The sequence below is a fragment of the Perca flavescens genome, chromosome 7 (assembly GCF_004354835.1).
Source record: "Perca flavescens isolate YP-PL-M2 chromosome 7, PFLA_1.0, whole genome shotgun sequence".
NCBI lineage: Eukaryota > Metazoa > Chordata > Actinopteri > Perciformes > Percidae > Perca > Perca flavescens.
This window is the reverse complement of record NC_041337.1, coordinates 32,932,540-32,947,319: the sequence shown is the minus strand read 5'-3', so window position 1 is coordinate 32,947,319 and position 14,780 is coordinate 32,932,540. Positions and strand designations below refer to the sequence as shown.

General features: G+C 42.0%; 1 protein-coding gene across 3 annotated transcripts in view; it reads left to right on the top strand.

The window, feature by feature from the left end:
- Positions 1-221: 221 nt before the first annotated feature.
- The window catches only part of flna (filamin A, alpha (actin binding protein 280)), a 77,003-nt gene continuing 62,444 nt past the window's right edge, over positions 222-14,780 (top strand). For all 3 annotated transcript variants that reach the window (XM_028583926.1, XM_028583928.1, XM_028583925.1), the window contains exons 1-2: positions 222-553; positions 8,980-9,468. In XM_028583926.1, coding sequence (XP_028439727.1) covers positions 9,099-9,468 — 370 coding nt within the window. In that variant the 5' untranslated portion in view covers positions 222-553; positions 8,980-9,098. The remainder of the gene's footprint in view (positions 554-8,979; positions 9,469-14,780) is intronic.

Sequence of the window (14,780 nt, the reverse complement as noted above, 5' to 3'; positions counted from 1 at the left end):
ACACACACCCCAGGGTAACATAAAAAGAAGATGGGAGAGATAGGTGCTCTGCTCGGGCCGGTCACATCATCCCAAAGGCGCGGTCATGACGTCATGTAAAAAAAAAAGAAAAGAAAAAGAGGCACAGAGCAGAAAGAGAGCGAGAGAGTTAGAGAGAGAGAGAGAGAGAGAGAGACAGAGAGAGAGAGAGAATGAGAGAGAGGCACACCCCCATCACCTCTTTCGCCGTACCCGTTTACCAATTAAGGCTCTCGCGGTGGGAGGACAGGCAGAAAGAGAGAGAGAGCCCAGAGGAGACAGAGGAGAAGCAGAGGTAGAAAAGAGCGAAAGAGCGGAGGGACTATCTCTTTTTTTTCCCTTTACGCCACCCGGCACAACCAATACACCCATTTCCCCCCGACGGGACTGCGCGTGGGGAGGGAGGTCCGGGACCTCAGTGCAGCACACACATACACACAGGCCACACACTAACACACCCTCTGTGACCAGAGGAACTGCAAGCTGCTGCGCGCACTGACTGAGCGGACCGGAGATCCCATCCGACTATACACATGTAAGTTTAGTCCCGCTGTAGACCTGTGTGTGTGTGTGTGTGTGTGTGTGTGTGTGTGTGTGTGTGTGTGTGTGTGTGTGTGTGTGTGTGTGTGTGTGTGTGTGTGTGTGAGCGAGAGAGTGATGCCGCGTTACTGCTCACTGTGGGAGATTTTCTCTCAAATGACTTCTCCTCTCTAAAATCTTCTGAATGTGTGTCTTAAAGTTGTCTGTCACGTATGGCTATGTATGGCACACATTACGCACGGACGTTTCCAATGCAGCATGTATGCGATTACGCACACGTTAAGCTTTGACGCTGGTTTACACAGGCGATGTATGGATATCACACATATTTCGGTGCATATAGTCAGAGATGCTGGCAGTGTGACACCGCGGTGGCCACAGCTGGATGATGTACAGCTGGATGTAAAGCGCCGGAGCTCATCCATCCAGCTCCCCTCATTCCTACACTTACAGTTTGTTTATGGGCACGAGCACGCTCCTCGGGACTGAAGCATCTCTCCGGTGTTACAATTAGGGGCTCCGCACCAAATAAGGTAATACACTGACTGCACTGGAGCTTTTTACCGGCGGGGGGTCAAGTGGTGGCCGCTTGCGCCCTCCACTGGCGAGCCACTTGGTCCATGTTCAAAAAGTTTGAACATATGTCACTGCAGGGCTTTACTCATAAAAAAAAACTTCCTTTCACTGTTAAGGCTGTAAGTCATACCGAGGAGAATAAACAGAGACTTTAGAACCTCACATTCTCCCATTTATCAATATTTTATTTTTTACTCTATGTACTATATGACATATTTCTGATTAATCAAATGAGAGGCTGAAGTAGGTTTTCATGTTGAGTCCCCCCCCCCTTCAATAAGTATATATGTGGCACAGTGCCACATGATTGGTAGTTTGTGAACTGCATGATGAAAGTATAGATTAAAGAGAACTAGGGCTGCAACTAAGGGCTTATTTTCCTTGTCGACTAATCGGTCAGTTATTTAATCGATTAGGTCTTTGGTGTATACAATGTCAGAAAAAAAAAAAAAAAAAAAAAAAAAGTGTCGATCAGTGTTTTCCAAAGCCCAAATTACGTTTTGTCCATAATTCAGGAGAAGGAGGGGTTTGAAATCGCATCAGGGTTATCCCCCGGTCAAACAACAAGTGGACGTAGTGATGATATAAGCACACCAAAATCCTAATCATCTGTCACCCAATGTTGCTCCTCTCTTTTGCTTTCTTTTTGGTAATCTGATTTACAGACTGGAATGTGCCTCTTTAATTCTCAAAGTGAATGTAACCAGTTTTTTTTTTTTCCCCAACCTTTTCTGGCATAGATTCATACTTTGGTCATAACATTCCCCGTACACCCTTCATCTAAAACACAGTTGAGAAAAATGTGTTTTCAGATTGTTTACTGACTGTGTAGGCCCGGCCAAAAGTTGGGGAGAAGTTTCAAATTTCATTTTCATCAACACCTTTATAAGAAAGAGGTGATGAGAGAGAGAGAGAGAGCCATGAAGAGAAAAGTAAGAGGCGTAGAAAGTGTGAGATGTAAACATGCAGACCAAACCTGTCCTTATATGACACTTCTTGACCTACTTTCACTTAACAAGACTGCCACTAAGGGAAAAGCCATAACTATGCTCTAATCTGTGCTTCTGACTTGCTCTCTCTCCACACCACTCTCTCTGTGCGTGTGTGTGTGTGCCGTGTGGTTAGTGGTGTGGCATGCAGTCTTCTTCTAACTTCCTTTGCTGCTCTGCTTGCAACAGATGGGGTGTGGTTAGTGATGGTGAGAAGCTGGTGGCATTGCAGGCTGGTACTGTACTAACAGCAGTCAGTTATCGCTGCAAGGAGAGGCTGTTAAACCCCTATTCATCTCAACAATTACCTGTCTGAACTCATCTAACTGTGTCTAATATGTACACCACAGCTTCTGCAGCATGGGTGATATTCATATTTAGCAGTTTATATAATAATATATATAGGAATGTGACCATCACATATCATCCAACTGCTTTTTCTCTGTAGGCAAGGCAGCTTTATTTGTACGGCACATTTCAGCAACAAGGCAATTCAAAGCACTTTGCATAACACATTAAAGGGCAGTTAAAAACAATTAAAAACGTGTTAACGAGAATATAAAAACAAATAGAATAGTATGAAATACAAGAATAAAAGTGACGAAATGTCTCAGGAATTCCCTCCCACCAGACATTTGCAGCATTAACTCGCCTTCCCTTTTCAAAAGCCCACTTGAAAACACATCTTTTCACACGGGCATATCCAACATGATCACCACTCATCTGTATTTAGTAATGTTCTGTTTCTTTTTACTATTATTATTATTATTACTATTTTATTGTCTTGTACGGTGACCTTGAGTGTCCAGAAAGGCTACCCATAAATGAAATGTATTATTATAATTATTATTATTATTTTTAACCCTTGTGTTGTCTTCAGGTCAAATTTAACCCGTTGTCTAAATGTCTATGTCAGAAATATGGGTTTCTTTTGAACTACCTTCGCAATTACAACAAAAAGATCGGATCTCTACTTTCATTGAATTTTGGGTGATTTGTTAAATTTTTTTTGCATTTGAAAAAGAAAAAAACTGAAATGTTTTGAAACAGTATCCTGAACGTTGACCCTTCTGTGGTTATCCTTCCTTTAATGTTAGTCTCAAATAATTCATAATTTCTGCTTTTTTAACTCAACAATTAGGTATAATTTCATACAAATGAGTTTTTTCATTGACCATGAATTCAAAAAATAAGTAATAAGTGTAAAACTAGTTATGAGTTGGTGTTGGTGGTGTTTATACATGGTAGTGAAAAGAACGTCAAAAGTGTCAAAAAAAGAGACGAAAATGCCAGAAAAAGTGTTGATTTTCAGTTTTGACCGGGAGGACAATGCATGTTCAAATAGAAGACAACACAAGAGTTATTATTATTATTATTATTGTTATTATTATTATTATTATTATTATTATTATTATTATTATTATTATTATTATTATTATTATTATTATTATTAATGCAGTATAAGAAATGACCAATTACTTTTAAAAAAAAGGCAGCATTTGAAATGAGCTCTTTCTTTTTCAGGCTGTACTTACTTTCTCATGACTTCATTCTTGCTGATAAATATCTGGATGTAACACTAGTGCCCTAAACTTTGTACTCCACCCTTTGGGTTTCTTGTAGTTCTGGCAATCCAGGAAGTGAAGCTTATGCTGCTGTTGCACTTGTTGTAAGCTTTGGCTAAAGGCCTAAAACATGTCAGCTAAATGTGAAATAACAGCACATGGGTTTTAATTCAGCTCACCCTTGGATTTTTGTTCAGCTCACACCTCCAGACTGAGGAACACTTTTTACCCCACAGTCGTACGTGAACTGAACTCTTACTGCATATGTGCTCTATCCAATCCTTTTTACAACCCTTTATTTGATCATATTTGACCTTTTTTAACAGCTATTCTGTCTTAATGTGCGAGCATGTGAGTGTGTGTTTGAGCGGAGTGAAATTCTTTTAAGACTTTTTATTGTATGTGAACATGCAATGACAATAAAGGCATTCATTCATTCATATACAGCCTATATGAATCAAACTGGGGAAGTTGGGGTTGGATGGTATGTAAAATAATAAGACCTAACGTGCTCAACTTACACTGAAACTTAGAAGACCTTGAAGACTTTTAAGACTGTGTGCTAGATCCTTAATGTGTATAATAATATATAAAGGTAATTTGGACACCACATCTCATACGAGATGGTCTGAGAAAGACTCTGAGGAAGCGTGTCCTGCCCAAAACGTCCGAGTGGCAATTGAAAGTACAAATGACCTTTTTTTTTTGTTATGTGGTAGGTGCCTTAACCCCAATCCACTAAGATGTCCCGATATGGCCTGAAATAACAAGCTCCCCTAAACTGAAGCAAATGTGAACGTGTACACATCAGCCATTATGAAGACATATGAAAACATGTCAGGGATGGGGCAAAACACAAAATTCGGGGCCATGTAGAAAGTAATTCTCTATGGGCTCTTCCCCGCATCCACAGCCATTCATTCTAGCGTATTTTTGGGCCCTCCTCACATAGGGGCCCTAGATACTCAGTCCCCCAAACACCCCTCCCCCCCCACCCACCCCCAGTCTGACACCTCTGAGTGATAATAACTATAGCATTCAATTAGTCCAATGAAAGTTGCAAAGTTGTCCAGAATGAGTCCAGATTACAGACAAAGGGGAGAAGAATTTGGAGAGAGACAAATAACAATTGGATACATTTAGAAAGCAAAGGTGCCAGGAGGACATGAGAAGTGCGTGATTACCAAAACAGCGAGCAGAGAAAAAGTAGCAGCGGGACCAATTTAAAGAAGAAAACTGGAACATGTATTACCACAGATAATCACCAGAGGGAGCCACATGACAAGCCAGCGAGCTCAGCTTGGTCTTCAGATCCTGAGACGTTTGAATGCGTCTTGGATCTGCTCCCGCTGTCTCCGCCCCATGTATTGTCTTCTGTTTATTTGGCAAATTCCACTGAAACAAAAAGCCGCCCCGCAGTGAATATGTCACCAGTTTTCCCAGCTCTCACTTACTTCCAGGCAACACTTTATTGTGCTTTCGGAAGTTCAGTATGAATGTAACCCAAGAATGATCCCTCAAAACATTTCTTTTGGTCTGTACCACAGCTTTTTTGCTGTCTGTTTGTCATGCGCCTCACTTCACATTTTCACTGAATTCTGCTGCCGTTAATCAGCCCTGCTTTCCTGCTCTGCCACAATCAGTATTAACTGTCGTCATAAGTTTTCCATTTTAATTATACCCCAAGCCTGTAAACTGTTGGGACTAAATGTAATGATGGAAATTTACGCACCTAAAGGGGCCAGAGCATAATTACTTGAAACTATCTAAAACTATTGCTCTATTGTTCTAAATGGCCCAGTGAATGTAAAAGCATGCTGGCGCATATATGTGTGTGTGTGTGTGTGTGTGTGTGTGTGTGTGTGTGCGCGCGTGTGGCCGGGGCCTCCAGGGTTGGGGTGAGGGGCATTCTTAAGATTCTCCCTTGACCAGACGCACACAAACACACAGAAGCAAACACACACAAAAAGGCTATGCATTCTTGATGGCTCCTGGCCACACTGTGGCTCCTGGCACCGAGCTCCATGTTTAGTCAGAAAAGCTGCCGAGTCACATCTCTCCCTCTGTCTTTACAGCCACTGCTGTTCTGTTCCTCCCAAGAAAGAAAATGAATCAAAAGACATGAGCTTGTGTGTGTGTGTGTTGTGGAGTTTTGCAAAATGTAATAAAAAACATACATATGATATGATGACACAAGGTATAGGATGCTCAGGATTTAAATAGATATTGTTTCGGTTTCCAATAAAAAAAGGTAAAGAATTGTACAAATGTACATATCTTTAAAGGCCGTTTTCTCAAAGTGACTTTTTTTCTCATAATCTGAGACAGAAATCTCCACATCCATAGCACTTACATACACAAAACTTTTCAGTTTTAATCCTATCTATACAATATACAGACCGATTTATGTAAACATTTTGTTCCTACACAACATGTCGAAAATTGGACTTTTGGGCAAACAAACACTAACAGTCAAATAATCACTAACAGTCCAGGGGTCAAATTTGTGCAAATGACTTGAGTTGAAAGCACACCTTTAGACAAACATTAGAAAGGTCCCTTTTACAGGCTGAGTAATGCCACTACAACGGATCATGAGCTCATCATGAGAAATGGCTGAGTGCCCTTTTAATTATTTTACAACAATATGTTTCTTAGGGTCTTTCTGTTGAAGTGGGAACATATGCAAGACATCTGGATTCTAATATTTGTCACCTCATCCCCTTTTTATCTCCTTTTAGTACTGTGACTCCACTTTCAATTCAATTCAATTTTATTTATAGTATCAATTCATAACAAGAGTTATCTCGAGACACTTTACAGATAGAGTAGGTCTAGACCACACTCTATAATTTACAAAGACCCAACAATTCCAGTAATTCCCCCAAGAGCAAGCATTAGAAGTGGCTGTTGCGACAGTGGCGAGGAAAAACTCCCTTTTAGGAAGAAACCTCGGCAGACCCAGACTCTTGGGGTCTGCCGACGGGGGTGTGATGAACAGTGGCAATAATAGTACTAGTAAAGATAATGGAACAGTGACTACAATGGTAGTCGTAGTAGTTCATGTCATAGCAGGGCACAGCAGGGCGTTACAGGATGTAGTGTGGCACAGCAGAGCATGGGTGGACATTTGTGACATACCTGAAAACACAATCCAAATATATCTCTAATGCACTGAGCAAACCCGAGGAGAGGTGGCTTTTTTAACACAAATGATAAAACTATTCTCAAAGGGCTTTTAGTAATAATTAAGAAAAATGCCAGATGTAGCTACCCACCATTACCCTTGTTACATTTTGAGAAAGTGTCTGCTGCTATAAAACACTCAGCCTGTCATTAGTACATCACACAGTGCACTCCTTGTGTATGATCTCATCTGGCTATTTGGTCAGTACAGTGAAGACAAACACAGTCTGGTGTCTAGACGCTCCCCGTCTGGCTGATCCGCACTGTTACCGCTTTACAGATAAGGCTGCACACACTATGACATCACACGGACACACACATGAAGGCAGAAATGTAGGCGACACAAAATGTATGCGCAAATAAGCACACTGTCCACGCTTGCAGACACAAACAACAGTACACAAAAGGAAAGTTGAACAAATCTGCATGCAGGCCAACAGACACAAACAAACACAACTATGTGACCTTATTGGGAGACACTGGTGCTCATATCCCTCTGGATATCTCAAATATTTATTTTTCTGCTGCCTGGAACCCATGAACATACGCATTATACTCACAGGGGCCCTGAACATTGGTCCTCCTACATCTCTATACATCTGGTGCAGTGTCACTTTGTTTCTCCAGTTCAGAAAACAAACCCCTTTTACTCCAAAAGCTGCCACAGCAATAACTGATGTAAGGAATGAAGAGGAGCGATATGACTGTCCACAAGTAATCAGGGATAGCCTACGGTACATCAGGGCTGAGAATGAGGGAGTCTTGTGTTTTGGAAAGTAATGTTGTTCAAGTCTTTTCACTGAAGCTTCCTTATCTGGTAGACAAGTACAGAAAATCCTAAAAAGGTCCCATATTGTAAAAAGTGTGATGTCCATGTATTTTTGATTATAAAGCAGGTCAGGGTTATACTGTAAAGTAAAAAGTCTGTAAAAGTATCAAAACTCCACAGAGAAATGCACACAGCCTGTATTCAGAAACTGTGCCTTTAAACGAGCCGTCAGGACTTCCGTATGGTTGTGATGTCACAACCATATTAGCCTATATAGGTAGAAAGTGCAGCTACAGTGCCGTTACAGTCATTCCCTGGCTGCAGTGACAGTGCAGAGACTCAAGGAGCGCAGATGCAGAAAACCCGGAAACACAGACCAATCAGAGCAGACTGGACTTTTTCGGGAGGGGGGCTTAAAGATTATGGTACCTTGCAGGGCAGCTGTATTCTCGCGAGATCAAGCGAGAATTGCGGGATCACGTATCACACAAAAATCCATCTAGTCAGACTCCAACCTAATGCGTTTGTGTCTGAACTACCCGCTCACCGTACCAATCAGCGTCTGGTGAAGAGCTACTGGCAGCTACGGGCGTGATTCAGGTGTGTGGCGGTTGCAACTGTTTGTTCAAAATGGTTCAAATCAACAACGGCAGACGTGACAGACAGATGGTTCATCCAATCACCTGCCAGTTATTTTTTTGCCATCTCCCAAAAAGTTTGGGAAACAAGTTAACAATCTTGCATGTCAGGTTAGCTTAAAAAAACAGACGCTAAAACGGAGCGTTTCAGACAGAGGGTGAATACAGGTATATTCAGAGACAGTATTAGAAAAATAAAGTGTTTTTTTGAACATTAAATCATGTAAACATGTTCAGTAGAAACACAAAACACAAGTATGAAGCTGAAAATTAGCATGATATGGGACCTTTAACTATTGAGGTCAGTCATGAGCAAAGAGGCTAACATCCATTTATATCTCTAGTACTATTTCTATCTCAAATGGCTGACTTATGAGACCAGTGCCCAATAAAATACAATTTTACTGTTGTTATTTAGTGGGAAATGTCTTGGGCTACTTCCCCCTCTGTCGTCTTAAATCAGTGACTGCCATATTTTAAGATTTACTTCGAATGTGAGTCAGTTTATTTTCAAGTTGGGAGTGCTGGACATGAAAAAGTGTAGGGTCATTACTGGAGCTGACGTGTGCTTTCAGTTTGATCCAAAACGACTCCCTTTTCTGCTCAACGGTGCCACAACCGCCTACTTTTCTTAGCAAAAATATCTATCTCCGGGCTATAAGTCGTGTTCACTCCTTTCTTTTTTCTTTTTCTCTCAGACACAGACGAGCTAAAGTGAGAGAGAGAGAGAGAAAGAGGGAGCGGCCACCCAGAGTTGAGCAGACTCCACCCAGAGGGAAACAAGCCAGCGAACCAAGACACAGCCGAGACCATAAAAATGAGTGGTTCACACCCCCGGCTCCACCAGAGCGCCGCGCCCGCTCCCAACGCTCTCTCCACGGACAAGGACGCAGAAATGCCCGCCACGGAAAAGGACCTGGCCGAGGATGCGCCGTGGAAGAAGATCCAGCAGAACACCTTCACCCGCTGGTGTAACGAGCACCTGAAATGTGTCAACAAGAGGGTCGGCAACTTGCAGACGGACCTCAGCGACGGGCTGCGGCTCATCGGGCTCCTGGAGGTCCTGTCCCAGAAGAAGATGTTCAGAAAGTACAACCAGAGGCCCACCTTCCGCCAGATGCAGCTGGAGAACGTGTCGGTGGCCCTGGAGTTCCTGGACAAGGAGAGCATTAAGCTGGTGTCCATAGGTGAGTCAATGCCGAGTAATGAATGAGTGAATTTGTACGTGCGTTTTTGGGGGGTTTTACCCACATTTCCATCTCCATTCAGCTGGCCTCTCTTCTAAGCTTCTGTTTTGTGCATACGTGTTTGATTGTATCTTGGAGAAATAAACTTGAGTGGTGGCTAAGCAGCAGCAGCAGCAGCAGCAGCTAAATCGGATCATAGTCTCCAATAGAAGATGGCCATGGAAAGAACAGTGCATGTAGACATGCCTGCAGTGTCGAATAAAGTTGAGCATGTTGCTGCCCAGTAAAAAAAAAAAAAAAAAGAAGAAAAAAAAACTGTCACCTTGTAAAGAAAAAGTGGTGAAAACACACTTGAGTCCACAGCTTTCTCCTGTGAAGGAGTGTTAAATAAGTTGCCCGTTTTTTTTTTTGTGAGAAAGCAGGCGTTTCCCTGGTGTCCAGGCAAGGGGTGCAGTGCTTTGTCTCTGGCTGTCCAGATTTGAGGTGGGTTGTTTTGGGAGGAGGGGGTATGTTTGACTGTGCAGAGAGGCCCCAGGCTTGTGTTCACCCTGCTGCCTGAGCTGAGCTAAGCTGAGCTGGACCCGTCCGAGCCAAAACATTGTGGCCCAGGATGTAATTCAGGCCTAGTGGGATAGGAGAGCTGATCCTGTACATGTGCCCAGAGAGAGAGACACACACACAGGGCTATTGTCTGTACTCATGTCGTGCAGTGGGCTGTGGCTGGGTCTCCAGTGTTAGACAGGACTTGGCTCACACTCGGTGACACTGGGTTTAATGGGCTTTGCCTCCATGCAGCTGCTTACCTGGCATAGGGCTGGGCGATATGGATAAAATTAAATATCACCATATTTTTGACCAAATACCTCGATATCGATACCGAAACGATATTGTAGTGTATTGGTGCTTTCACAAAATATTTACACAATGAGATTTTTGATAAATAATCATCAGTAATGTGGATTTAATGACTGAGTGGGTAAAGGGAAAAAATAGAACAGTTACAACAGTCTGGTAAGTTCAGAAAATGACATGGATTTACTGTAATGCAGCCTTGAAAACCAGGAAAAGACAACACTTATGCCATATTACGATACCCAAAATCTAAGACGAACTCTAGTCTCATATCACAATATCGATATAATATCGATATATTGCCCAGCTCTATTACCTGCTCAGTTGTTTGTCAAACTGCAAGTGAATTAAAGTCATTTTCTGCTGAGCTGCAATATAGCCTTCTTGTGTTCATCTCTCCCCATACAGAATAGATCACCTCACTGCAGGGAATGAGTTGCTCTCAAAGAGGCTCAAGGGTCCTAAATGGGTATGGACCCAAATTTAATCTCACTGTTAATTCAAATCATCGTTGAGATTGCATCACATGACTCGTCCTGTCAGATGTTTTTCACCCTCTCCACACCTGGAGCAAAAACAGACAGCTGTCTTCTCTCTGAGACACATTCTTTATCAACAGAGAGTCTGTGGTTGGCATCAAAAGGAAGAGGTTTGTGACTGAGTCTGTGTGAATCAGACATGAATGATTCCCTGTCATCCCCTGCCGGGGGGGAGGGAATGTCTGCCTCACTTCATGGTTTCCACACACGTGTTACTGCTTCCTGCTGCAGACAACAGGTGAGGTTGTGGCAGTGTTTGAATCGCATATCAAAATCAGTAGTACCCCATTACCCCCCCTACATCTCAGCAGACCTGGAGAGGTGGAGCTGCTGTGGATGGATCAGAGTAGAGATTGTGTATATCTAGGGCTGGGGTATCGTTCAAAAATACTTTGATACCGGTTCCTAAATGATTCCTTTTTTTTGGATACCAATTTTATAATAAAAAGAAATTACAACATTACACTTTGCGATCTTTGTATTTGTTTCAGCTCCTTCTACGTAAGCCGTTTCTGTGTAATGTAGAGTGAAACATTACACTCTACGACGTGTAATGTTAGACAGCCAATCACAAATGTTAATTAGATCTTGGTAGAAGCATGCTGCATTTTCATTGGCTCACTGACGCTGATGAGATTTACTCATTAGGTATTGAATGACGAGGCGTTTTCAAAACTCGATACTTTTAGAGGCAATTCGGTCTTTAGTTTGGTAGCCAGCCCTATGTATGTCAGCGCTGTGGTTGGCAGTAAGATATTCAGGGCGCAGTACCAGGCACCGACGAGCCGTCTTACTCAGCACTGTCTTGTCTGTTCCTCCAGCTGACTCACCCTCATCCTAGCTGCTCCTCTTGAGTCACTTAATCTGAAGATGAGAGGGGAGCCCGCTCTCCTCTTTTACTTCCTCTTTTCGCTGTAGAAAATGGGCACACCCAGCCAGCAACCCTTACCACAACTTACAAAACTGCCATCCCTGCTCAGCCTGATGCATGGGGACCCACCCTCTTTCTTTGCTCTGAAGCTCTCGCTGTCTTTCTCTTCTCTTTCACCACTTCTCTTTTACATTTTAACAACTTTTTTGGATCCTTGATGTCCACACCTCTTTCATTTCTCTTTTCTCTTATCCTGCTAAAAAAAAAAAAAAATAGAGATAAGTATTATTGATATGCAACAGTACCCATGAGCTATTACAATCCAGTAATTTTCTCCACCCAAAAAGCAAACATGGTCACAGTAGGGGAGTGTGGAACTGGACTAGGGGTGCAAATAACAATCATCAATCAGAAATGGTTTACTCATTTATACTATCAAATGTCTGGAAAAAGTAGCTTGTCAAAAATTAACAGAGCCCGAGGGGACATCTTAAAGTTTTTCCAGATCTAGTTTACAATGCTATAGAGCAGATTTGAGAATCTGGAACCAGCAAATGGTTTGGCATTTGTGCTCGATAAATTCTTAAAGAAAAAATTCAGCCACCTATCTTCTCATTGAACTCTTGGCAAGAATGCAAATAAACAAGTTTCTCAAAACTATAGTTTTAAAGGTACTATGTGCAATTCTTAGAAAACCCTTGTTAATAATGACACCGGTGGACGTTTAAGTAAACTGCAATCTGCATCCTTTTGCTAGCACTCCGTATACATGAGCAAGCATCCTGGACATCGAACCAAAACTGCTAAAAATAAAATGTATTATTACTGTGAGCCTACCTGTCCAATAGGAAGAAAGCCATCTCAGGGTTGGTTTTGATCCCCAAAACCAAACGAAGGTCCCTCCATTTGTCATTAGCAATATTTGAGACTAGGGTTATTATTTGCAATGGATCCGCAGTAACTATAGCTACATTTATACCATTACATTTAGGTTAAAAAACAAATATGTTTTGCTACGTTTACGCTTCACTTCCACACTAATCCCCAAAAAAATTTTGAGCTCCTAAAACGGAGACATTTGGAAACACTGCTGCCCCCGTTTTGGTTTGAAAACTTCGGGGTTGCGTTGTAGTCTAGACGGGCAGAAACGGAGACCTTTGGCAACGATGACGCGCGTCAGTCAGTCTTATCAGTTAGGTAGGCTTACATACCTTTCAATAATCGTTCAACCTTGTTGTCGGACCAAGCTAGTAAGTCCCTGGCCTTACTTTTTGCCATTGTTGTTCTTTCTACAAAGCATTTTCAAGCATTTTTCAATACAGCCGTGATTTTCAACCGCAATGTAACGTCAGACAATCTGCTTCCTGTTTACACCGGCACGCACATGTCCAGTGTATGCGAACGGTCATGTGATTTGCGTTGTCAGGCGTGTAAATATCAACAGAGATTAGTTCTGCTACTGGAGCTAAAACTCTTGTGTGGACGGAGATCGTTTCTGTCTCAAAACGCCTCCTTAAAAATCAAATTTTTTAGCAACGCGGTTGTAGCCTATGTTGGATCTTTCAGCAGCATGTGAAGTTAGAGAATTTCAACAGTTAACAAACTCAGCTCTACCCTGCAGTATACACTCGCTCGCCTCGCTTTCCCAGCACAGACTGCAGTTAAGTGTTCACTGTAATGATGTTTCTACCCAATAGGTATTCTCTCTTTCTGCAGTTTTGACTAAATCCCACATGATCTGGTCACGGCAGCACACACATGATTACTTATAAATCCAGGGGAGAACTTGCATGTCGGCCAAGAACGCAATTAAAGATTGGCATGGATGCCGTCTCCTGTAGTTGGCAGTGGAGTAAAAAAAAAAGGGGAGAGACACTGATGGTAGCACTGTTCAAACAGGCTAAGCTCTCCATTATGTCTCATTATTTCCCTTTAAACTCTCCATGTGATGTGCAAGGGTCTGGCTATTTATAGGATTTCTTTTTTTTTTACCTTTACCTAATCTTTAAATCAAGAGTTTAGTGAGTTCATCTTGTCTACAGACAGCTTTTTGTGCACATTCTACTGTGCTCGTCACACCCATGTCCCGCCCAGCCCAGTTTTTAAAACCCTTTTTTATCTGTACTTGACTGAGCCTGTGTGGAGTTTGTCGAAACAGTTAGATGGCAGCAATTGTGCCAAACTCTTCCCGTCATCTACAGGCACGATGTGCAACAATCAGAGCTGTGGTGTAACTTTGTACCTGGCTTCTCCCCCTGTCTTTGCCTGGGAGCAGAGACATGCAGGTTGAGACAGACTCCTGTTTGGCAACAGCTGGGCTGTCTCCTCCTGTTACACCGTTAAATCATAATGCAGTGCAATGTGTAATATTACTGATACAATAATGTGATGAACGTGTTATTAGCAGAAGTCATCTTTTGCGCTCTAGCAAAACTAGCACTGCGGACGAGAAATGGGCTCATCTCAGTGAGCTGAACTCTTCCGAGAGGAGATAATCTTGTCTTCCTCTTACAATTGGAAAATGCAATTCCTAATCAATAAAACCTCGTTACAGTAGGCTCATTTCAGTACTCTGAGGTTTTGATGTTATTACCTAGTGAGGTATGGTCAGGAGCTTATGATGGCTAATGTAAGCCAACTTTAGATATTATTGTGTGACAAAACCGAGTCGGTTTGCTTAAATTATAACCGTTCTATTAGGGCTGCAACTAACGATTATTTTCATAGTCGATTCATAGAATCTGTAGATTTTTTTTCTCGATTGTTTGATTATGTTGGGTCTCTAAAATGTCTGAAAATGGTGAAAAATGTGTATCGGTGTTTCCCAAAAGCCCGAGATGACGTCCTCAAATGTCTAGTTTTATCCACAACTCAAAGAAATTCAGTTTACTGTCACAGAGGAGAGAAGAAACTAGAACAATATTCACATTTAAGAAGCTGGTATCAAGTTTTTTTTTTTTTTTTTTTTACTTTTGTCTTAAAAAATTACTCAAACCGACTAATCGATTATCAAAATAGTTGCTGATTAATTTGAGGGTTGACAACTAATC